At 54.7% G+C, this 25,248-nt stretch overlaps 1 protein-coding gene across 1 annotated transcript in view; it reads right to left on the reverse strand.

Annotated features, from left to right (window-relative positions):
* Positions 1 to 25,248, reverse strand: part of SLIT3 (slit guidance ligand 3) — a 528,787-nt gene that overhangs the window by 38,764 nt on the left and 464,775 nt on the right. Inside the window, exons 17-24 of the mRNA XM_087816965.1 lie at positions 20,026 to 20,169; positions 19,319 to 19,462; positions 17,987 to 18,150; positions 16,805 to 16,937; positions 8,359 to 8,427; positions 7,924 to 7,995; positions 7,274 to 7,345; positions 309 to 380 (exon numbers count right to left, since the gene is read on the reverse strand). Coding sequence (XP_087673091.1) covers positions 309 to 380; positions 7,274 to 7,345; positions 7,924 to 7,995; positions 8,359 to 8,427; positions 16,805 to 16,937; positions 17,987 to 18,150; positions 19,319 to 19,462; positions 20,026 to 20,169 — 870 coding nt within the window. The remainder of the gene's footprint in view (positions 1 to 308; positions 381 to 7,273; positions 7,346 to 7,923; positions 7,996 to 8,358; positions 8,428 to 16,804; positions 16,938 to 17,986; positions 18,151 to 19,318; positions 19,463 to 20,025; positions 20,170 to 25,248) is intronic.

Raw genomic sequence — 25,248 nt, forward strand, 5'->3', positions numbered from 1 at the left:
TACAGATACTCACTGCCGTAAGAAATAAATGAGATAATTCATCTGCAGTGCTGGGCGCAGAGTAAGAGTTTTATGTGAGCTCTTATCTACTACGTGTGTACATTGTTTGCACAGCTGATGGTGCCTTTGGAGGCAGCTGAAGCAGAGAGCACACAGTGTGTGCGATGTGGGTCCACTGTCGGCAAACACGCTCTGCACACAGAATGAACAGCCACTGACACGTGAACAGGGCCGCTGCTAGCCGTGGCCCTAGAATGATGCTCCGTTCTGAGTAGGTGCAAGCCGGGGAGAGAGACATGGCTACTTACAGATGGGAAAGGGATGCCAGGTCATTGAAGGAGCCTTCGGGGACGCTGGAGATGTCGTTGCCATGCAGGGTTCTGCGGCAGAAGCACAGGTGGGGAGGTTAACACCCAGACGGATGTGACTCGGGGCCCTCTCCTGGTGTCCCAGGCTGGCCCAGTCACCCTCAGTTTCACCAGGAGCCCCACTGCCGGTGCAGCAGGTGCCATGTCCTTTGTGGCCAGTGTGTGGATGTCTCCGTGCCCAGCTCAGAGGCAGGGACGTCAGGGGGTAGGCAGTTTGGGAAAGAAGAGCATGGACTTTTGAATGGAATAGGAATGGGATGGAACCAGTCCCTTTTAGCTGTGGAACACTGGGTTAGTTACTTTACTTTCCGGGCCTCTATTTTTGCACCTCCGAAAATGGAGGGCTATCTACCTAATGGAGGCACTGGAGCTTCAGAGGTAAAGTGAACAACCATGGCTGAGACTGTAAGTTCTGCAGCCAGGCTGCTTCCATTCAAACCCTGATTCTGCCACTTACCAGTTGTGTGACTGAGGGCAAAGTTACCACCCTCTCTGTGCCTCAGTTTCTTATTGTAAAATGGGAATGAAAGTAAAAAGATCTGTCACAGAAGGTGGCTGTGGGTGTGTTAATCCATGCAGAGTCTGTCATTTTCGAAGTGCTAAATAATTAGCCTTTACTAGCATTTGTGACGGGGCTTGAAGAATGCCTGGTTCAGATCAAGAGACTGGTTCCCTTTCATTCACCTTGGGAGATTATGGGGCGTGAGAAATGCTATGCTCCCAGCTCGGGTGGCAGAGGAAGGGGGTGCTCAGCTCCTGCGGCAATGCCCGGAGCCTCACCCTCGTCTTAATGGGAAAGGGCTTGGTGTCAGCCACACACACGTGGGCCTGGCGCTTGTGTGCATCTGAGTGTATCTTCTAACAGCATGTCCACGGGGCCAGGCAACCTGCTTGGTATCCCTCACACCTCTCTCCACCCTGCGGTGCAGTAGCTGGGAGCTATTCGCACCTGCAGAGTGGTGGCATATACCGAGCTTTCAATAAACGCCTGGAGAATAGGTCCTGGGGAAAATGGAATGAACATGACTTTGTTGCTCAAGTAACAACATGAGCAAATCCACAACCCATGGATTGTACCCTCCGCTGAAGCCTAAACCATCAGCCGCATACCCAACCCCTCAGCTGATGGCTCACTTTGGGTCTGGCCTGCGAGATGCAAGGTGGGTGAAATTAACTGACACTCAGAGGCATCTTTAGGGACTGCTGGGCACAGACCCCTGTGCTGTGAAGGGAGCCCCGGTAAAATGCAGGGGTGATGGGCATTGACTGTGCAAGTGTGAACAGGACTACAAGCCGTGAATCTGCTCTTTTGTTCTTGTAGCTGATGTTAGCCTGGCTGGGTCTTCAGCTAAAACAGACATGACCTTAATTATACTTAATACAGAACAGAGGCTCTGAGCTGACAGAGCACTGGAGCTAATTCACGTGCCGGTTTCTGAGCCTGGTTTCCAGAGGCTGATTCAGGGGGATGGGGTGGGGCCTAAGAGCCTGCGTTTCTAACAAGCTTCCTGGTGATGCTCCTGGCTCTCCGACCCACGTTTAGTGGCCTTAGGTGGTCATCCTTGTCACCCTGAGCAACCCCTCCTTCCCCTCGCAGGACAGCAGGAAGAGGGTGAGAGTCCTCTGGAGTGTTCAGGTAGCTTCCCACCTCCCCAGGTAAGAAGGGGCTAGAAGCACTTCCTGGCCCTTTCATCAGTATCACTTACTCTCTGATTCACGGGGTTATTTATGGATCACACCGGCCCCTGCCTGCTATTAACTTGGATCACTTCATGGCTGCTTGCTGCTTGGCTAATGCACCCAGCCCTGTTGTTAATGTTGTTAATCATTTCTGAATGAGGCCTGGGCACCTGGAGAGGCACGGAGCCCTAATTTAAAAACGCCGAACGACCCAAAGGCAGCGTTGGCGCGGTGGCTCCTGCGAGTCACGCTCCCCTTTGTTATGAACGGAGCGGCTGAGATCTCTATAAACTGCCGAGCAAAGGGGCCGTAATTTACTGGGACAACACTAAAGAAACCTGCCTACTCTGCAGGTTCCTGCTCCTGGTTTGGTTCCCAAAGAGGGACTTCCCCACGTCTAACACCATCCTACAGGATGCCAGGGAAGTGGGACAAACGTGCCCTCCCAGGAAGCACTTAGCACTGCCCCCTCCCCAGGGCTGAACTCCCAAAGACTCATCTCCCGGTGCCTGGGGCTCCATCTTTCCTCCAGACTCTTAGCAGGCGTTAAAGGCAAACTTGGGACTCTCGGGTGTGGGTGAGGCTGTCATTAGAGCAAGGCGAGGACACAGGCATCTCTGTCAGTTCCAGGCTGCCTGAAACAAACCGTCCTTCTAACTGTGGGTCGGGGGGTGGGTTCTCCTATGAGCAGGCTGGGCCCCTCCGGGGTGACCTGGGGGTTAAGGTCTGCAGTCAGGATCCTGGGTTCGGATGCCTCTCTGATAATCACTGGCTGTGTGAGCTGAGACAATGAATCTTTCTGTGCCTCAGTTTCCTCATCTCTACAATGGAGACATTCATAGTATTTACTTGCATGCAGTAGCTATCTGTTGGAGGGTGTGGGCTACTCGGCTTCAAGCTCCTCTTTCCTGTAACAGTTCCCCCGTTTCATGGGGGATCACTCCTCCCCCACTCTCAGCCCAAGTGCTTTGGCCTCATGGGCGGAGCTGTGGCCCAGGTCTGCCCAGTGAGAGCCAAGGTGACTGGTTTGAGGTTGAGCATGTGACCTAAGTGGACCAATGAGAGAGATTTCTGGGGCTCTGCCTGGAACTACAAGGACAGGCAGAAAGAGGCACATCGGGGTCAGTAACATCAGCACCTGCACCCAGCCCCAGAGCCCAGTGTCTGCTACTGAATTTTTCAGTTCCCTGTGTTGCTGAATTCTCTTTTTATACACCAAAGGGCCTCACCAGGACCATGGTTTGGAGGTCAAAAGGAGTCCTCTTTTTGCTTACCAGAATTATCTGATGTTCAACAGCTGGTCAAAAATGAAATGCGGTTTGGGGCTGGGTGCAGCAGGGCAAAGAGGGGGGAAATCTGTAATACTGTCAACAATAAATAAAAAATATTCTATGTAAAAAAAAGGAATGGGGTTGTCCGAAAAGGGAGTGAGCTCTTGGTCTGTGAAGGCAATCAAGCAAAGGGCAAATGGAGCCCTTCGCAGGCCTGTTGTAGGGAGGATCTGTGCAATCCATAGAGCATGATGAACAGCCCCATGTGCACAAACAGTAAACACGATCTTACTTCAGGGACTAGGAGCTAAAAATACCGAGGATGATGGATGCTAATCCACTCCCTCTCTCAGAGCACACGCCAAATTAGCAAGCCCAGCGCTAAGCGATTCCAGGTGGCTCTCCTGCGGCCGAGTTGGGGGAGTGACAGTTGGGACCACACGCACACAAGGCATGTGGCTTGGTGTGGGGCAGAGATCAGGGAACACACAAATCCCCGGAGGAGAGCGAGAACGTTCACGAGAATGTTCTCATCTGGCTATTTTTAGATGAGGGGTTAAGTAGGAAAAGCATATTTTCACACAATGTTTTGTACTCAGAGCTCCCTGACCAACCTCCTGTCTAGGTCTCTGAAATGTATTCATATCCATCCACCCGCCAACACACACATACACACACACATACTCATTATACACACACAGACACATACACAGACACATATACACACACAGACACACACAGAGATACACACAGACACAGAGACACACACACATACAGACACACATACAGACACACATACACACAGACACATACAGACACATACACACAGACACATACAGACACAGACATACACAGACACACACACAGTGACACACACATACACACACTCACAGACACACACAGGTGTCAGGTCTCTCCCGCTTTCCAGAGCACTTTTTGGCCTTTGTCTGGCTGAATCTTGAGGCTCATTCTCCCGCCCCTCCCCAAACCACCAGCATCCCTGGGTCTCTGGAGTCATTTCCAAAATTTTAATCAAAATAATGAAACCCTTTAGAAATGAGAAAATCTACAAATGCCTAAATGTCGTTGCCTATGTTGCAATTCCTGATTTCAAAAAAGCCTCTTTTTGCCCCCCTCTCTCAAGTGCCAATATGCCACTGTCTTCATTCGCCTTTAACTTCGCCTTCATTTGCCTTTAACTTCGCCTTCATTTATCGCAGAAATGACTTAACGCTAACAGTTGGCCATCGATGGCTTCTTTCATCTGCCTGCGCTCCCGCACAGCCTCCTTCCCAGGCACAAGCGTTCACAGGTGACGACTGCACCGTGTGTGCGGATTAGGGTTCTTTGCCTCGCAGCGCGGTGTGGTGAACACCCCCACGCCGCCGGGCGGCCCTCCTCTCCTACGGTAACTGCACTTCATCGGCTGCCTGGGTGATGCTTTCCTCCAACATGTCCCCACGTGGCACTTGTAGGTAATATTTAAAATTTAGGTTAAAAATAACAGTGCAACCAGGATCCTCACACACAAAACCTTTCCCTCATCCTGGATTAGTCTGCAGCATAAATTCCTGGATGTGCAGTTACTGGGAGAAGGGACGCAGAGATCGTAAAAGAAACGTAGGCTGGGGACACTTAATATTCCCTGAACTGGCCCTGATGCAGGAGACGGTTGCTCCCCACTGAGCAGAGGGTCTCGATGAGGGCCCCTAAGACTCCCTCTTATCCACGCGATCCCACGATTCTAAAATCACGGTGCTAAAAGCCTCCTTGCTCCTAATTCAAGGAGGCCGGGTGCACCGCACGTGCAAGTGCACCCTGATGAACGGAACCGGCGGGGCAGGCTGTGTGCTGAGGGGGAGCAAACGGGGGGATGCTCACCCCACCACCCGGCAGACAGACAGATGGATAGGCGAGCACTCTGTTTCTGCCTTTTACGTAGCCCCGACCAGAACTGCTCTAACTATGAACAAATGCACAGAGAACCCACTCAAATCGGCAGCCGCACCCCCAGCAGCAAACCCATGCACAGAGCTGGAAGACTGGGATGGGAGACGACAGGTTGGGATAGAGGGGGGACGGTGGGAAGGGGGGGGGAAGGCCCAGCCTCAGCCCTGGCTGACGAGATGAGCCCACGTCCCGTGTGTCCAACGGGAAACAGGGAAATGTTTCTTGCTGATGTTTCCATTCTCCGAGTCCCCGGAGAAGGTGGATAATAAATAAGTGACAATAACAGATGGCACCCTGTCGGCAAGGGCACTCCTCTGCCCCCAGAGAATTGATTTTTAATAACAGCGCAGATGACATGTGGCGGAGTTGTCGCTGACACCGGCGTTTTGTGGGCCTCAATAAATCACATCAGCCTGGAGGCTCTGGAATGGACCAGGATCAGTGGGTGCTGTTTGCTGACTGCTCCTGGGTGCTGGGAAGGGTCCCAGGGCTCCGAGTTAGGAGGCTGGATCCTGCCACCCCTGACTGCCAGACCCTGGGCGAGTTACTTTACTGATCCAGGCCTCAGTTTTCCCATCTTAAAAATGGGCACAAGCCTCTCAACCTCACAGCACTGTTGCAAAGGGTTACATGAGGCAATGGCCATGAAAAGCCTGTAAAACATGGTTATCACTATTATAGTAATAATGGGCCAGAAAGGTAAGAGGTTAGTAGGTTTGGGGCAGAGTGTCTGGCATCTCTGCTCTCATAGGAGCATCATTCAAAGGATCCTCCCTGTGCCAGGTGAGAAGGCAGAAAAACCAGGGCCACCAGGCCTAGGGTGGGGCAGCAGGGAGGTGCCATTCCTGCTTTTGCAAGTGCTGATGTGAGAACAGCGATAACAAGTGAATACAGTGGCACCTCGGTTTTTGAACGTCTCTGTCGACAAACATTTCGAGTTACAAACGCCATAAACCCAGAAGAAATGCTTCAGTTTTCAAACATGCATCGGAAATCGAACATGCCACGTGGCTTCCGCTGAGGGCAAAATCCTGAGGCCCAGCTGTCGGCTGTGGATCCCTCGGTTTTCCAGCATTTCAGAGCTCGAACGGTCTTCCGGGACGGGTTACATTCAAAAGCCGAGGGACCACTGTATTTAGAAAGGGTTTTCTGTGGGCCAGAACTGCGCTAAGTGCTTTATATACAGTATCTCATTTAATCCTCATAAGAGCCTGAGGCAATTAGCCTTGTTATCTGATTTTGCGGATGAGAAGACTGGCAGCTGGGGGGAGGGGCAGAGCTGTGCCTGGGAAGCAGGTGGCTCCATCTCTCTCAGTGGGCTGGGTCCCCCATCTATGTGTAGGGCAGGGCCAGGCAGGTGCCACATGGTGACTGGGGGTGGGGGAGACAGAGGGGAGGGGTGCTCAGCCAGGTTCCTGGGAATGCAGAGGCAAGCCCTGGAATGGCCAGGCCTCTCTGTTTTCAGGGAGAACGTAGAAATTCGGGTTTGCATGAGAAACCTCCTGATATTTAAATGTTGGCAACTACCTGAAACTTTGTTTTGTAAAAAAGATACTCTAAGAGCAGGCTGTCCAAGTGTTAACTAACAGCTGACTGTGAGCCATGGTCCTGAGCTTCCGCTTGGTCCTTGCAGAGGTTCAATGTGAGTGTCGCCCCTCTGAGGCCAGAGGGACCAACTGCAAAACAGTGATCCTCAAAACAGTGGCTCCTTGCCGCACACGTGCTCTGCTGGTGTGCGGAACATAACCGCATATCCTAAGCCTCGAAAGGGAGGTGCCCCCGATCCCATTTTACACGTAAAGAGCTAGAAACTCAGAGGGTTAGTGACTTGCCCAAGGCTCCCCACGTGGCCGTGGGCTGGAACTGGGAATGGCCGGTGCTTTCCTCCCCCTTCAGCCAGTGAGGGTGCTGGGCGCGGGGGTCCGGAAGGGTGAAGCGGGCGTGGGACAGAGGGGCTCTGGGACCGCCCGCTGCTACCCAGGGCCGGGCAGGGCTCGTACTCACAGCACTCGCAGGGACCGCAGCCCGTTGAAGGCGTGGGCAGGGATGCAGCGCAGCCGGTTGTAGCTCAGGATCCTGCGGGAAAGGGCATGGTGCGCTGCCGGGTCTCCCCCTCGGGGCTCCCGGCTCTCCCCCCTCGGGGCTCCCAGCCGCAGGGGCAACGCTAATGGCGCATCTTCCCCATTTGACTGGACTGGCAAACGCACCCTAACGCTGAGGGGAAGAGAGCCGCCTCCCCCACCCCAGGAAGCCCACTGGCTTCTTGTGCCGGTTCCTTCCAGGTCCCTTGGCAGGCTGGCTCCCCAACCAGCGTTACCATCACCCCCTCCGCTGTCCAGTGGCGAGTGTTCACCAAGAGCGGAGCTCATGGGACATGAACGGGGCTAAGCAAAACGTAATTGTGTAGGGAAGCCTTCCGCTGGGAGAGATTCACAAAGCAGGAAGGTATTCCAAAGAGGCCTCCTTCAGCAGCTACGGGGTGCAGGTCCTGTCCGACTGCCCCGGCAGTGGAGCCCAGACCTGCGTTATTTTCCTTCCGATGATTAAGGTCTGCCCTGTGCAGGGGCAGCCACAGCCCCGGGGATCACTGGAGCAGAGGAGCTGGGCCTGAGGGGGTGGGGGAAGGATGGCACAGGGCACCTCACGGCACTCACAGGGTGGAGAGGTGAGACATGTTACTGAAGGTGTAGTTGGTCAGCACGCCAATGCTGTTGTTGCTCAGGTCGCTAGGAAAAGGGAAACAGAAGGGTCATATTTACTGTTAGTTGCATCGGAGGGGGTCATTTCCAACTTTCACACATGCCTGCCATCCATTCTCCATCCATCCTTCCATCCATCCTTCCTTCCATCCATCCCCGCCCCCAGCCGAGGAGGAAGGTGGCGCGAAGGCCAGCAGTGAGGCGCCGGGCATTTCTGCATGTGGTTCTCACTGGGCCAGGCCGGTTCCTGCCAGCTGTCTTTCTCTGCCGGGTCCCGGGAGGGACAGCAGGGGGGCTGTAAGCCTGCAGGACCGGCCACCCTCACGCTCCATGTCTCCTGAGCTTCCCCAGAGAGAAAACGAAACGTCCAGCCCAAGCCGGGCTCCTTACATAAGAGTCAGGTGTCGGAGGGCGGACAGCTCCCTGGGCACGGCCGTTAAGTGGTTTCCTTCCAGGTACCTGAAAGAGAGGCGCAGAGTGACACTGGCAGAGACACCTCACACACTGTCATTTCCCCAGAGAAGCCGCCCCCAACTTTCTAGACTGGGTTGGTCCCGGCTTACTGTCTCATAGCCCCCCCAAGGCACACCCTATACTCGTTGTTTAAGGTTTATCTGCGTGATTACTCAGCCAGTGGTGGTTTTCTCCACTGGACTGCTATTCTGAACCATGATGTCGGGGGCTCTTGTCTCAAACGGTCTGGTGCTGATTGTCCCCAAGACCGTGTACAGCAGGTGCTGTACAAACAATAGGCCCACTCTGCACCAGCCTTCACAACACGTGTACCCAGCAGGGGTTCACAGTTGAGGAAGCAGAAGCTCAGAGATGTTAAAACATTTGCCCAAGGTCACACAGCAAGCAAGTGGCTTATTGTACTCCTACTGCAGTCCCTTGCGGCCTCTTGTCAGCATGCAAAGGCAGGTGCAGGGCCTGGAGCATGGACACCAGGACACATACTTCTGGGGCCTCTGGGTCCACTGTGCCAGTTCCCCTGGGTTCCAGCTGGGCTCTGAAGGGTGCTGATGCTGATAGGATCAGCCTCTCTTCCTGCTTAAAATCCCTCCCTGGATTTTACTGCTGGTTAGAGAAGGGCTATCTATCTATCATCTATCTATCATCTGTCTATCTATCTATCTATCTATCTATCTATCTATCTATCTATCTATCTATCATCTATCTATCTATCTATCTATCTATCTATCTATCTATCTATCTATCTATCATCTATCTATCTACCTATCTATGGAGAGAATATATTTACTTAACGGAACTGGTTCATGCCACTGTGGAGGTGGAGAGTCTGTGGTCTGCAGGTCAGGCTGCCAGACTGGAAACCCAAGGAGGATTTCTATGTGACACTCTTGAAGCAGAATTCCCACTTCTCTAGGAACCCTCAGCTCTTTTTTTGTTTTTTAATATATCTTTATTGATTTCAGAGAAAGGAAGGAAGAGGGAGAGAGAGAGAGAGAGAGACAGAAACATCAATGATGAGAGAGAGTCATTGATCGGCTGCCTCCTACATGCCCCACATTGGGGATCGAGCCCGCAACCCGGGCATGTGCCCTGACCAGGAATCGAACCGCAGATCCTAGGTCTGATGCTCAACCGCTGAGCCACGCCTGGCCGGGTGGAAACCTCAGCTTTTCGTAAGGCCTTCAATGGGTTACCAGGCCCACCTCCACATTATCGCAGATCAGGAAATCCACTTAGAAAGCCAACTGCTTATGATGCTAATTGAATCTAGGAAGTACCTTCTCTTGTGTTTGTCCTAAGAACTGGGCCGAATGGACACGTGAAGTTAACCATCATGGTCCCTGTCTCTCTTTCCAGTTCATCTTACGGCCAACGCCCCCTTGACCTCTGGTTCTAGCTCCTCTGACCTTCCTCCTCCCCAGACGCCCCCGCTCCTCTGGGGGTGGGGGCAGGTCCGGTCCCTCTTCTCCCTCCCTGCCTAGTTAACTCCTACAGATGCTTGGATCTCAGCTCAAGCATCCCTTCCCCACTATCATCTCCCACACCCACTGGTGACACGGCAGGTTCCCCAAGTGTTTGACCCCATGGTGACATCCTGAGAGTGATCTGTGATCAATGGGGCAGAACGGGTCTGTTCTGCTCACCACAGCACCCTGTCCACTGGTGGGCAGCAGCAGATGCTCAGGAAACGTCATCTGTGTGATAAAAACCCCAGAGCTCCAGGGGCCAGGGGTGCTGCGAGGGAGCGAGGGAGCGAGGGAGCGGGGCAGTGGCTCTAAGTTCAGAGTGCCCCTGGTGACCTGGCCCAGCAGCTCAGAAGACGTGGAACCAAAAGATCCCACTTGAGAAATGCAGACGTGGCTGTGTGGGAAGCCCTCTCTGCAGGACGCCCTTCTTGACAACTCTGAACTCCAACGTTGCAGCCCAGGCCTGGAGGGACCCTTGCAGAAGACGGCACTCTGGCTGCCCACCCGCCTTAGGACTAGTGTGACATTTCCAGCGGGTTAACCATGTGCTGACCTGTATTTAAATGCTCTGTGTCGGCCTCACTGCCAGCACACAGGGACACGTCTGCTTCACATGAAAGTCCACACAGACCTCTGTGAATGGATGATTCCAGGTCCCGTTTGGAGCTTTGCTGTGCTGACAGGTGCCCCTCAAAAACCTCCTGGGCCTGCTGGATGGTGAATGAGAGGGCGGGCAGACACCTTCCAGGAGCCCTCACTCCAGGCCAGGATATCTGGGGTGACGTGGAGCACAGGGAGCTGAGGCTCACCTCCGGCCCCACTAGCTGATAGCTGTGTGACCTTGGGAAAGTTACGTAACCTCTCTGAGCTTGTGTTTCCTCATCTATAAAATGGGCTTATAACCATCACCACTCTGAAGTGATTATGAAAGTTAAATCAGTCTCCGTGGAGGGCTCTCGGAGCAGTGCCGGGCACACTGGTGCTCAATACACTTTAAACATACACATATATACACAGGCCCACATATATCTCCATCCAACAATACACATGCTCGTGGAAAGGCAGATAACCACCCCCTGCTGTCTATTTTATTTCTAAAATGAGAATCAGACCATGTAACTTTCCTGCTTAAACTTCTTCCGTGGCCCCTGCATGCCCTCCTGGGATGGAGAGCCCGCCCTCGTCAGGGCCGACAAGAACCTACACATCCCCCAAGTTCTCAGCACACACCTGCTTTCCAGCCTACTGGCCCCGTCTCACGGCCTTCGCGGCTTCCTGACCTTAAGATCTGACCACCTTGTGACTTCATAAAACATGTTTTTTCTACTCCTTTCCCCCCTTTATTTTCCCGGGAAATACTATTCTACTTCCTCTGAAACGCCCGGGTCACTCGTGTGCTCTCTGGTTGTTCTCCCCTAGTCCAAGTTTCTGAGATCGGGAGTCTTATCTGTCCCCTGGGCTGCTGCTCTCCCAGCTCCTCCGATGGTATCTGGCACAACAAGCTCAATAAACACTTGGTACAGTGAAGGGGGCTCTCAACCCTGAGGCTGTGCTCGGGTCTCCCTGAGCCCTCCCGTCCCCCCACCAGATGGTCGTGACTGCCCAGAGCCTAGAAGTGTCCTCGACTGAAGCCATCTGCTGAGGTCTTTCCAGAGCCTGTGCCAGGACGTCTAAGTGCTGCTGTGCCCAGAGCCAGCCTGCTCTTCAAAGACGTGATCAACACCATCCAGCTGGCTGGAGACCATTACTACCCCTCTCCCTGGGCCAGAGAAAGGCAAGGATGCAGCCTTGATGGGCAGTTGCTCTATACATGCTCTGGGGAGCCCGGCTGGGGCACAGAGTGGCGTTGCTAGAGAAGGTCCAGCTGGCAGGACTCAGCTGGAACCACAGACAAGTTCCTGCATCATCATGGCAGGGGTTCTGGACTTGCCTTCTCCCTGCTTAAATGCAGGGGCAGGTCCCAACAAGCCGGGCCACTGGGCAGAGCACACAGGGACCTGGGCCTCTGCCACAGGGGAGGAGTAGTTTAGTGGCTCAAGGATGAGCCTTGGGGTCAGCAGACCCGGGCTGGAGTCTAAGCTCTGCTGCTGCTTGGCCGCCTGATCTTAAGAAATTTTCCAACCTTCCTGCGCCTCAGTTACCTCATCTGCAAAATGGGAGTAAAAATATCAGCCTTGTCAGGTTGTTGGATTAAATGAGGTCGAATAAGAAAATAATCCAGCACAGCTCTGGCACATGGTAAATACTCTGTAAACAGCAGCTCTGGAGAATTCCTGCAGACGGGACCTTGACCCTGCTTCCCTAAAGGCCGGGGGAGGCAGAGCTTCCCGACTCCTCCACATCCCGGGGCGCATGCTCTGTTCTGCTCACGTGTGCTTGTCACTGGCTGCATGGCTCTCCCCTCATGCACACATGTCTATCTTCCTCACTGGGTTTGAGATAAGGAGACAGCTTTGTCTCAGCTGCCCGTTTACCCCAACCCCATCCTCTAACCCCTTGGACCTAAGCAGGGCCAGGCCAGGTCCCGCCCTCTGCGTCAATCAATGATCCTTGTCATCTCCTCCTGTCACACTCACTCTCGAGGAGCTGCATGTTCTGCTGGTCAAGCCCCATCCCTTCCAGGTCCACCAGTGCCGTGTGTGTGCGTGTGTGTGTGTGTGTGTGTGCGCGCTTGCACCTGCATTGCCAGCCTCTTCCCATGGTGTCCTCTGACCCCACTAGATTCCCAATAGAAACCCCTTCTTCCAATAGCTGTGCCCCGAGGAGGGATGCCATCCTTCCCTTCTCCTCTCCTTGGGGTATCAGTGGCAGGACAACAAATCCAAGATCATGGTCCTCAGACCCAAATCAGTATCAGATTCCCTGGGTATTAACTGGGAGTGGACTGCAGGCACACTAGGGTCTGACCCTCCTCTCCAGCCCTCAGGGAGGTGCAGGCTTGTGGAGTCTGTTTCCAGAACCAGGAGGCCTGGTGTTAGCAAACATTCCCTTCAGTGGGTGCAGACAGATGTTTAGGTTTGAATTCCTCCAGGACACCAGGCCTCAGTCTAGAAGGCTCATGGCACAGCAATGATGGAACTTAAGGCCCTACTTCCGCAGAGAGTGTTTGTGCCGTGACCTTGGGGCTGAGATGTGCCACATCTGCTTTCACTCAGCATTCAGTAAGACGCTGTGGGCCTGCTTTTAAACCGGGAGCTCACTGCTGACTTCTAGCAGGTGTCTCTGTGGAGTCTTTGCCTGCTCATGGGGAATGGCCTGAGTGGTTCTCAAAGTGTTGTCCAGGGGACCCTCAGGGTCCCCTAGGCTCTTTCAGGGGTCTATGAAGCTAAAACTATTTTTGTGATTAGATTAAATCATTGTTTTCCTTTTGTACTGTGTGAAACTACTGGTATCTCAGCATGAATCAAGGCAGTGGCGCCAAATGGCATAAATAAAAGCCAGTTTCATTTAAGGATTCCCTCAAGCAAAAAATTGTTAACTGCATTAAATCTTGACCCTTGAGCACACATCTTTTTCATATTCTGTGTGACAAATGGGAGGTGTGCATGAGGCATCTTTGCCACACACGAAGTATGTTGGAAGAAAAGCACCCGTGCACCTGAGTTACAAGCTAAACTAACCTCCTCCCCTCCCATAAATCACCATTTTTACTTAAAAGAATGACTAGCTAATGGGTTCTTCTGAAATGGGTATTTAGTAGACAGTTTCTCAGGAATGAACAGGGAGTGACAGTATTTGTTGGCAGTGACAAAATTTGAGCTTCTAAGTGAAAATTAAAATTTGAGATCAGCGGGGAAAGTAATGGCTGTGGCATTTTTGAGGCAACGCAGTGTGTCAACACTGACAAGGATGGTGTAGCTCAGTGAGCCAGTCTTCTCCAAAGGACCAGTGTGTGCTGTTACAGGATCAGACTGGGGGGGGGGTTCCGTTCACAGTATGAGATGGAGCAGTGGGTTTTAATGGAACAGAGTGTGAACGTTCATGGACATGGTTTCGGGTCCCACATGGCAACCACCCTTTAAGGAACTGCCACTGTGTGGTTTTGGTGTATTACCAAAGAAGAATATTTACGATTATTTGAAAAGGCTTTTAAAAACTCTCCTCCCTTTCTGTCTGTGTGAAGCCAGATTTTCTTCTTACTTCACCCAAAATAACACACCACAGGAAAAAAAAAAAAAAAATCAATGCTAAAGTAGCTATGAAAATCCAGCTATTACGCTTGTAAAAATGTAATTTCACTCTTCTTACTTACATTTCTTTTGGTTTGTTTTCATAAAAGTATGCTTTTTATAGAAACCTGTAAGGAACACAGGGTGGGGCAAAAGTAGGTTCACAGTTGTGAGTACTCGAAACACAGTTTATTCTTGTGTTATTATTTATTATTGTTTTACTTTCCATACAAACAACTAAACCCACCTTTGCCCCACCCTATATATTACTGTCATTTCTGCATGAATTAATAAATATATATTTAAAAACTTCCCAGTTATAGCCTCCAACGTGGTAAACATCAATAGATGTAACTCACGTAAACAGAAGTTCTGAGAGTCCACGATACTTTTGAAAAATATAAAGGGGTTTTGAGACCCCAAAGTTTAAGAACTTCTGGGGGAACAAACAGGAGCATGGGATCTGGGGTCAGACTACAGTGTTTTCTAATCCTGAAGGGCCGCTACCAAAGGTGAGACGTGGGGAGTGCTGCTTACGTCTGAAAGGGCCTCATCACTAAGGGGGCTCGTGGTTCTGCTGCCCTGTGTCAGTGACAGTGACTGTGTTCGAGGACTGAGACTGATGGAGCAAGTGCAGGGTGAGCCCCGCCTGTCTGAGCAGAGAGAACTCGGAAGGGACAGAGAGGGCCGGGTGGGGAGCTGCAGACTACAGGGCGGTCACTTCCCATGGGGTGGCCGCCCTGCTCTCTCGTGCCTGTGACAGGCTGACACACCCTGCTTTATGTTTTCTCCTTCTCAGTGAACTAAACTTAATTTTGTTTTGTAAGCTGGCGGCTCCGCCTGAGACAACTAATGATGCCGGAGGGAGCTAGGAAGCCAGGGCTGTGCACACTGAACCTGAACTCGGCCGGTGTCCCTGGACCGGAGGCTTCCCAGCCACAGCTTCCTGGGCCTGCCAGCTTTCCGTCCTTTGGCACCTACTCTCCTGCCCTCTGCCCCCTCGTCTCCTCTCCAGGAGACGGTGTGGGGACGGAGGTGAGCGCTGCTCTCCTTGGCGAGCTTCGCAGACCATGTCTGGCCCAGGGAAGCAGCATCGTTTCCAAAGCAGGAAATTGGGCCTCCTCGCAAAGCTCCGAAGTTTACTTTATAATTACAGCCAATTATCTGTGTTATTTCAATCTCTGTTTCGTGGGCCGTAGGGAAAAGCATCCGAGGGCCTGTTTTCATAGCATTTTCTTCTCTCTGACCTGTGGCACTTGGCACTCAATTAGCTGAGAGAGGAGGCACACACCTGGGTCACTTTCTGCAGCCCCCCCCCCGCCCCCCCAGCACAGCCGACCCAGGAACGCTGCAGAGCTCACTGCACACGCGGCAGGTGCTCGCTCGGATCTACAAGGGCAGGGCCTCAGCCCAAACCCAGGGCTGACGTGGGCTTTTTAGTGACAATCAAGACCTTCGTTCCTTCCCTGGTGCTGGCAGCCCCAGTTATAGTCTCCCTGAGTGACAGGAGGGTCCAGGAGCCATGACACTTCCCCACGGACCTCTCTCTATTCCAAGGCAATGGCACACCCAAGTCCCACCCAGGGGGCAGTGGAGAGCCTGGAGGCGTCTGAGTCCCATTATGCTTCTGTGGGAGGGCACAGGCTAAGCTGGCCCGGGGGAGGGGGTAAGCCGGGGGCTGGAGAGAGTGCAAGCTCGAGGGGCGGGCGGGCGGTGTTGAGTGTGTCCTGCCCGGGCGCTCTAGGTGTGTGTCAGTCCCTCCCCTGGCTCTGCCGCTCAGCCCTCTGCCCTTCTAGTTTTCTGCTCCTCCCTTTCAGACCATGGCTCCAGGGGCACCTCCCAGGGCAGCCTCCTCTGACCTCTCTGACCTTCCCAGCAGCCTTGTTCCTCTTGTGCAGCACACAGCTGTCCTCGCACACGAGCTTCTGAGACCATCGAGCAGGTGTCCTACCTTCGCGGTAAACTGTGTGTCCCATGAGCCGAGGGGGCCTCCCCAGGGTTAGCAGGGCCCCTGACACACGAGGCACCCCGTAGCCGTGCTGAGCGGGTGAGTGGGGCGATGAGGGGAGGAAGGATGCAGAGCGGCGTAGCTGCGAGCAGCATGCCCGCCTGGCACAGCCTCACCGCCCGGGACAGTCTGGGCAGGCCTCCCAGCCTGTGGGGCTAACCCAGCCTTCCCGTGGGCAGAAATGAGGCTTTCTCCGCAATAGTAAGAGCCCTTCAGGGGGCAGCGCGTCTCTTTCATCTAACCGGGAGCATCTGGGGCAGAAGCCACCCCGGGGGAGTTAGTGTCTGGAGCTTGGGCTGTGGAATGAGAGGCTCCTGGGCAGACAGAGAACTTTATCTTCTCGTCTATAAAATGGGCTGTTGGACGGCGGAAGAGGATTGTATTATTCGCAGCAGTGTGCGGGGGGCCACAGTGCCCGCTGGACACTGTGCTGTGTCTGGTGTCAGAATCTAGAAGGTGGAGTGCAGAGTGGGGGCCTCAGGGGGGACACTGGAAAGGAGACACTGACCGCCCACGTGTCACCTGCCAGGCGGAGGAATGGGGAGGGCTGCTTCCTGTCCCGTGTCCAAGCTGCGGCCAGGCCCCTGGTGGGGGCTCTGCTGCCATCTCGCTGAGATCCACGCGGGCAGGGCTCCCCTGGGCAGCCTCGCGTGGGACAAGGGGGTGAAGTTTGATGATGTGGGTGGGGGATTATTCCAGGGTGGTCGGGGGGTACTCACAGCTCCGTCACGTCCTTGGGGATGCCTTTGGGGAGGGCGCGGAGCCCCCTGTTGCTGCACCGCACCACCGTATCCACGCAGGTGCACTGCTCGGGGCAGCGTGGGCCCAGGTGACAGCTGCTCTCATCGTTGCCTGTGGAGAGCCCGAGAGTGAGCGTGGGGGGTGACAAACTCCCATAGTGGGGACAGGTGAGCAGGGCCGGGTGCAGTGACCAGGCCACCTTCAGGAAAGGGTCGCCCTCTGCTTTGAGCCAGACCAGGACGAGGGAGCCTGCTGGTCTCATTCACGGTTGGGGGAGAGGAATAGGCGCCTGGGTCACAGCAGGGCTGCTTTATTTCCTACCACATTTCACATGAAATGAAGACTAAAAACCTGGTTGACCAGAGCACTAGACAGGAAAGAGGTCACTGCTAACCCGATCAGAGATAAACCAAGCTGACTAAAGGAGGGGCTGGGGGAGGGGCCGAGTCCGTGCATTCCCTCCTTCCCCTCCTTCCACCACACAGGGCTTCTCGGTGGTGACTGTGACACTTGAACCTGTTAATCTGTAAACCAGTTCCTCTGCCTCTAGGTAACCCCAGGCTGCCTAAGGAAAAACGGTGCTGGCTTGGATTTAAGCAAACACTCTGCCTCCCGGCATCCTGACACTCGATGCCTCGATGTCCAGGTGTCCACACACCTGTCCAGGGACAGGGATCTTCTGGGAGCTCACCCTGAAGTCTGTTTCTCACGAGCGCACACTCTGAGCCTCACCCTGGTGCTGGCAGGGAAACTGAGGCCGGGGAACCCACGTACAGTGGTGCCGGTTGTGCACCGCACAGAGGTGCCACACCCTCTAATGGGCACCAGTCCCACTGTGGACACGCTAGATGAGGGTATTTGGTTCAACAGTGTTCTCGTAGATGGCTGTGCAGTATCTCGTCACAAAATCCTTGTAGATTACAAACTTCTGGCTAATGGAAGTGAAATGTCTTTTGAAAGAGGCACCTTTTCTTACTTTGCACAAAGGAGCCACGTGGGCCGGCAGCCGCCCTGCAGAGCCCTTCTGCGCTCCAGAGGCCTGGCCGGTGACAGCGTAGAACCTGACTCAGGGGTCCTGCCCTTCAGTCCCTGCTGCTCCTCCCCTCCCTGTGGCTTCCGCGCCTTCCCAGGTAGGCCCCCGCCCCGCCCGGCTTCCTCACCCTCGCAGGTGAAGTCCTGGACGGCCACGTCCTGGATGGGAATCTCCTTGAGGAAGAATGGCTTCTGGCACCGGGGGTTCCCGCTGACGACCCGCCTCTTCCTCAGCCACTTGCCCAGCCAGGCCAGGTGGCAGTTGCAGTTGAAGGGGTTGGACAGGAGGTTTCTGGGAGGAGAGAAGGGCCCTCTCTGGTGGTTAAGTGTCTACTGTGGGCGCTGGCCCGGGGATCCTGCTCTGCCACCCTGGGACCCAGCTCTCCAGAGAGGTCTGCTCCTGGCCCCGGGACGGAGGAAGGAGGTCTGGGAAAAGGGGGTGCGGACTCTTCTAAAACCCAGATGCAGTCTTTGCCAGTGTCATTCCTCGGCCAGTGGGCGTGACCGTGGCTCCGGCCACACAGGCCCTGTCTGCTGAGCCCTGGCCGCACGAACTGCCTCCGGCTGCCCGGCAGACCCTCTCACTCAGCACCTTCACACACGGAGGTCCTCCTGCGGGCGGATCCCTAGTGTCTGCCTGCCCGGGGGCCCTCAGCGTCCAGGCCTCAGCTCGCAGACCCCTCAGTAAATTACTCTCCTTCACTCGCCCTCATTCCCTCCGTAGCACCCACCAGAGCTGGCAATGGTTGCCCAGCATCGCCCCGGGGGAGGCGCCAGGTCTGTCTGTTCTGTGTCTCCTGGCACAGGTTGACACCAGCACAGCCACTCTGTGCATGTCTGTTGGATGCCACGACTGGGCTGATGGAGGGACGAAGGGACAACAGCCCCTATCACTTCCCAAGTGCTCCCTACAGGACTGGAACCAGGCAAAGCACTTTATAAATCCACTCACTCATGGTCACCACAACCCTAGAAAGGAGGCGATGTTATTCTCATTTCACAAATGAGGAAAGTGAAGCCTCTCAAGGGCCCGTTGGCCCTTTTGTGCAACTCCCCAAAGCTGGGCTTTGCGCAAGCCTGCGTATCTGCTCTGCTCCAGCCACCACAGGGCCTTTGCACAAACTCTTCCCACTGGAGGAAATGCCCTTCCTACTTTCTTGAACAAGCTAGCTCCCCTTCCAGAACAAAGCCCCAGTGCTCCTCAACAAAGCCCAGGCTGGGTTTTCAAAGCACTGCGGGCCTGGAACGGTGGCGATTCACTGTGCTGGGAGCTCCAGGAGGGACCACGCCTGTGCATCCTCAGCACCTCAGTGGTGACCGGCACATGAAGGGAGCCTGACAGATGTTTACTAAGGGGACAGATGGGTAGATGACCTTGGCCAAAGACAGCGGGGAGCTGGGAGGGGAGGTCTGCGGGGAGGAACCCAGAGTGAGTGTGTAGTGGGCCCCGGAGGACTTACATGGTGGACAGGGAGACAAGAGTGGTGAAGGCTCCGGGGGTGATGGTCGTGATGCGATTGTCATAGAGGGACAGCAGCCTCACTGAGCTCAGACCAGCGAAGGTGTCATTGCTCACACAGCTGACCAGGTTACTCCTCAGCATCCTGCAAAGGGGGACGAGAGAGCAGAGGCTTTACCCTTTCCTTCCCACAGTAGGCCACCGAGGTGCGCTTGTGTGTGTACATATGTGTGCGTGTGTGCATACGTGTGTGGTGTGTGTGTGTGTAAAGCTTTCGCCACTGCCAAGCCCAGACCAGTCACGGTGCTGAGGTTTGTGCTGTGACAGCAGGGCCTGGGTGCCCATGGGGCTACCTGTAAATGTGTATGTACATGCTTACCTGTGCACGCTTTCTTGATAGTGGGAGCAGGTGTCGCTCATGTATATTGTGCGCACATGTATATTTCTGGGAGGGGAAGGGACATCAGCTTGTGTGTGTGTGTGTGTGCATGTGTGTGTGTCTTTGTGTGTGCATGTGTGTGTGTCTTTGTGTGTGCATGTGTGTGTCTTGGGAGCTGCTTAGCATGCTAAGGGCTGGGAAATGTCATGTCCTCTGGCTGCAGGAGGAAGGGATTCATCAGGCCTGCGCCTGGCCCGCCAGCCTTCATAGTCCCTCAGATGCCCTCCCTCCCGCCTCCCTCTGGCCCTGGCCCAGGCCCCGGCACTTACAAGGTCTTGAGGCCACTGAGGCCACGGAACATGCGGCCGTGCACCGTCTCCAGCTGGTTCCCCGTCAGCATCAGCTCCTGCACGCCCGCTGCTCCGTCAAAGGCGCCCTCTCTCACCTCCTTGATCTTGTTGTTGCTCAGGTTTCTAGAAGGAGGGGGCGAGTGGGTCAGGACAGATGCAGGGAGGGGGTCACACCCCTGCAGCCAGCAGGGGCCCCTCGGGTGCCTCTGGAGCGAGGACCGGGAGGTGGGGGGCTCAGCCCCTGTGCCCAGGGGGCAGGGACCCCAGTCCACCAGGTGGGGCTGCGTTTGTGAAACAGACTGTGCGGGTTTGAAGTCTGTTCGGTGCCACCCTCTTCTCCATGCCAGGGGGCCTGCTAGGTTTAAAATAGTGGTTCTCCACTAACTATAGTCACCAATAGTGTGTTACACATTTGAAAGTTGCTAAGACAGTAAATCCTAGAAATCCTCATCACACGAAAAAAGAGAAAGAAAAGCATTTTGTAAACACGCATGGTGACGGATGGTAACGAGGTTAGTTGTGGGGACCATCTCACGACGTGTGAGAATAGTGTCTTTATGTTGTATACCTGAAACTAGGTAACGTTATATGTCAATTATTCCTCAATAAACATGAATAATAATAAAAAAAAAGACGTATAAAAAATAAGACAAAAATAAAAAGTGTGTATGGATGAAAAACGGTAAAATAAAATAGTGGTTCTCAAACTTTCTTTCTTCAACAGATACCCTGGCTAAGCAGCAGTTCTTAGGAGGAGGGTCAGGGAAAATACGCGGTAGGCTTCCCGACGCGGGCTGGCTTCACAGAACTTCTGGCTCTCTCACTAGTTGAGATCTTAGATATGAACGGACACCTTCTAGCTTCCACTTTTGACCTTATTATGGACTAGACTCCACATGAGGGGTTTGGCAACAGAATCACATCCAGTCCTCAAAACAAGGCCTCCTGGATGGGTGTCCTTTTCCTCACTGTCTCATTCTACGGATAAGGTGACCGAGGTTCAGGGAGCTTAAGTAACTTGCCCACAGTTACGCAGCGGACAGAGCTGGGATGTGAAGCTGGCTGTGGGGCACACGACAAGTCCTCAGTGAGCAGCCTCCTCGCTAAGCAACGATCCCTTCGGTGATGGATATTAACTTCCATGTGTTACTGCTTTGCAGAATCTGGCTTTGGGGCATTGTGTTTTCCTAAAGTGGGCTCGTTCCTATCACTGAGAGCAGGCTCTCCCCTCCAATGTCCAGTCACCATGCGCAGGCCTCACAAGAGATCTGGACAGCAAGCAGGTCCTGCAGAGCCACGGCTGCGAGCTCCCTGGCAGGCAGGGACCGGGGGCCTCTGCAGACCACCCGGTGTTCAATCCTGAAAGGCATCACAGGCGGGATGGATGGAGTGGAAGGTGATGGCGCTGACACAGCCTGGGGGAGGAATTCAGCTTCCTGAGCAAACGGCGGTCAGAGCCCGGTGCGGGGATGGTGGTGGTGAGGTCTGCAGGTGGAGAGGCGGCCGGCAGACTGGCGGAGCACCTGAGGTTGTGAGAGCCCAGGGCTCACGAGAGATGGGCCCGTGGGCCCCTTGTGCTGCCGGGACATGCTGAGGCCCGGGGAGGAGCCGGCCTGCTCTAGTCCCAGAGCACCAGATGGGGTACAGCACCACACCCCGTCCCTGGCACTTCTGTTTCTCCAAGCGCGCTCCTTGTGGGAGCTCTGGGCTGAGCCCCAGCAGCCTCTGGGGTGGTGGAACTGGGTCCCTAAGGGCTCCATGCAGGCTGCCTGCCATTTTTCTAAGTAAGGACCTGGCCTGCAAGGTGCTACAATGCCCGCACCTGCGGGCAAGTGTGGAGGAAACAGGTGGCACCTCGGTCCCCCTCTCACATGCCTGCTCCTCGTGTGCTCCTCCCCTCACTTCCATGCTGCCAAGGAAACAGGCTCACACTCCTGAGAACCCCTCCCCCGAGGTCAGAGAGAGTGGGGAGGGGTCTCACACTGGATTTCTGCTCGCTGCTTGGCTCTCCTTAATCTCAGCTGGTTTTCTTATAAATCCTGGTCGTCCTGGTCCAGGAGACCCAAGAACGAAGGTAATGTTCCGGGGAGACTGCAAATTACCCCCAAATCCGAGATAGGAGGCTCCCCAGTAGCTGTAACTCATCCGAATGCTGGGGGACACAGGTTTGGCTCCTGGGGAATTAAGGTGCCCGGGCCCGGGCAACGAAGCTGAGTTAGAGCAGCCTGGGGAGGGCTCCCGTCTCCTGACATCTGCTTCTTTAAACGAGCAGAATTAGCATCGCATTACTGTAAGGCAAGTGAATTGGGTTTCCTTGGGCTGGGAGAATGGGAAACATAAGGAGAGGAAAAAAGGGGGCGAGAATGTTCCAGAAGGCCAGGCTGCTGCTCTCTCTGCACCCATCACAGTGGTGGTCAAAGCGGCAGGCAGCCTGCGCTGGAGCTGAGAGAGAGAGAAGCTGGGGGAGAGCACTCCGGACACAGAGCGAGGGCATCGGGGTCTCTGCAGACCCACCTGAAGGGGCCCGCTCACCACTCCGCTTCAGCACCCAGCTCCCGCGAGGAAGGGGGGTCTCACCCCTGAGAGGACCAGGAAGTCCCACCCCAGGCCCAGGGCAGGGACCAGAGGCGGGACCGACCCAGACTTGCGCCCGCTGCCACTGTGAGCTGCGCGCTGAGCCCCCTTCTCAGCCTTCACGAGAATCGCCGAGGACCCCGAGGCTGGGGATTCGCCTGGAGCCTCTGACAGTCTCTCTTCAGCTCCGCAGGGCAGCCCACCAACCCTGGCAACAGGGAAGGATCCACAATTCTGCGTAACGCCCCGGCCCAGGTGGATAGCAGTGGGGAGAGAGCTAAGGGTTTTTCTGGGAACGGAGAAGACTGGGTCATGATGGAGCAAAAGTGCTGTGGTCGGGGAGGTCCTGTCCCCCTGCACGCGGGCCTCTCGCTCCCCGAGGTGGAAATTCTATCCGAAGCTGGAGTTGCAAGCTCGAGTGTCCACAGGGCCCAGGCAGGTGACTAAGCCCAGGGCGGTCTGGAAAGCACACGCCCCACCCAAGGGGGTGCTTGCTGCTCCTCAGTGCGGCTCAACCGGAGCCACGTGGGAATATGGATTCAGCTCTGCCAGATCTTCTGATTTTCCAGAAATCCACATAATTTTGTGTGTGCAAACTCCTGATTTTTAAAAGTGGGCAAGTAGTTCTTATTAAAAACACAACCACAGCCAACAAACTCACCCCCACGCACCTGCCATTTTCCAGCCTCTGGTTGAGAGTCTCCCAGAGAGAAATAACCTGGAGGTGACCTGAGAGCAGCCGTGACCTCACTCTGAAGGTGATGTCATCTGAATAGTGGCCTGAGTTACCACAGTGCTAATAAATAACCCTTGTGGGTACCAGTTCCTGCTTCTCCTGCATCCCTTGGTACAGGGGAGACCTCATTGTTCCATGACAGGTAAGGGCACCGAGGCTCAGAAGGGCACAGCAGAGTCTAATCTGGCTCTGTGTTCACCCTCCTGTGCCTGTCAGGGCAGAGTCACGATGCAACCTTAGGGCCCTGGTCCTGTCCTACAGTCCTTGAGGGTGCTTAGCAGGCGCAGGTGCAGCTGGCATTAGCCACCGATATCCAGCTGACCCAGCACCTCTACGGGGGTGCAGGGGTGGAGAGGGGTCCCAGCGCGTAAGGATCTCTACTTAACCGAGAGAGCTGCCATCCCGTTATTTTATATAAGTGGTTGCAGCTGGTGGCTGTCGGGACCGGATCCGCCCCGCCGGGTCATTTGCTTGGCTGGCCAGCTCTATTTATACGGATTTACGCCCGCCCGTGCGCACGGCCACACATTTACGGCCTCTGTGTGGTGTGCGCTCCCCAGCTAACTGCCCCGCCGCCGCTCCTGGCTCTGGGCCTGCTCCCTGATCTCTGGTCTTGGACAAGTTACTTAGCTTTCCATGGTTCAGCTTCCTCATTTGTAAAATGAAGTATCTGCAAAGCTTTTTTGTTTTCTCGATGAGGCCTGAATAATATCAGGATTGTCTGGCACAGAGCAAAGTGTTCGAGTAAAGCGAGAGCAGCTATTGTTAGTGTTGCTGCTGTTTTATTATTATAATTATCATTATCGCTACTACTGCTACTGTTACTACGATTACGGCCTTGCGCCCAGCCCCTCTCCCCATCTGTGCTAAGGCCCAGGCTCCTGAGAGTATTTGAGTTTGCAACTCCTGCTTTAAAATATATGACCAGCTGCCCTGGGTCACTCAACTCCGATGACCTCTTCTGCCTTCCTGCCCCTTCTTGCCCTAGTCCCAGGGCCAGAGGCCATGCCGATCGTCTGACCTCTTTATACTCACTTCTGACCCTCACCTTAAGTCACAAGGAAGGTGAATTTTTCACATAACAGGGGAGGGGCAGCTCCGCCTGTTCTTTCCTCACACCTGGGTTTTTCGGGCTGCCCTTGAGAAGTGGGAAAATTTGGCAGCCCTGACCTACGCTCCCGCATGGGAAATGCTGGGTCGGGCTGAGTGACACCTGTCTCTTTTGCTGGGGACTGGGCTTTCGTTTTGCCACAGTCCCCACCGCTCTCTTTTGCGGCTTGGATGCTGAGGCTGAGAGTCGGCTGCCGCCTGTCATGCATTTGCGCCGTGGTCTCCCTCGGCAGGCAGAAATAGCTCTCTAGGCTCGTGCCCGGTCGCAGTGGGACGGTGAGAGCTGGAGTCCAGGTGCTGGAGCCGCACCCACGATGGTAGGGTGCCCACTTCTCTGTAGAAGGGAAGCTGACCCGACCCCGTTTACGCTGCAAATACGAGATCGGCCAGCTTCACACATTTAACACCTGCCTATCTCCATGTGCGTGTAAGCTTCTGTCTTGAGGTTTAAAAAAAAAAAAGTGTGCATTTCTCTGGTTTGAATTAAAAAGCACATCTCCTGGCTGGTGACAGGGGATGCTTGTGCTGGGTCCGTAAGCTATAGGGGTGCTGGACCACAGGGACAGCCACGATCCTCAGCAGGGCCCACGGGTGTACCTCCCAGCTGCCCCTTCACCGTGCGCTCTGCGGCTCCAGTGACAGAGCGGTCACGAGGCCGCGGCCAGGGAGGGAGGCGGCGAGCCTGGGCGGCGGCAACGTGACCCAGGGCTGCATGGGCAGGACAAGGTCCCTCTCCTCGCCTGGAGGGGACTGGTGGGTGGGAGAGTGGAGGGCAGGTGAAA

Source organism: Miniopterus natalensis, chromosome 4, assembly GCF_054644295.1.
Source record: "Miniopterus natalensis isolate mMinNat1 chromosome 4, mMinNat1.hap1, whole genome shotgun sequence".
Classification (NCBI taxonomy): domain Eukaryota; kingdom Metazoa; phylum Chordata; class Mammalia; order Chiroptera; family Miniopteridae; genus Miniopterus; species Miniopterus natalensis.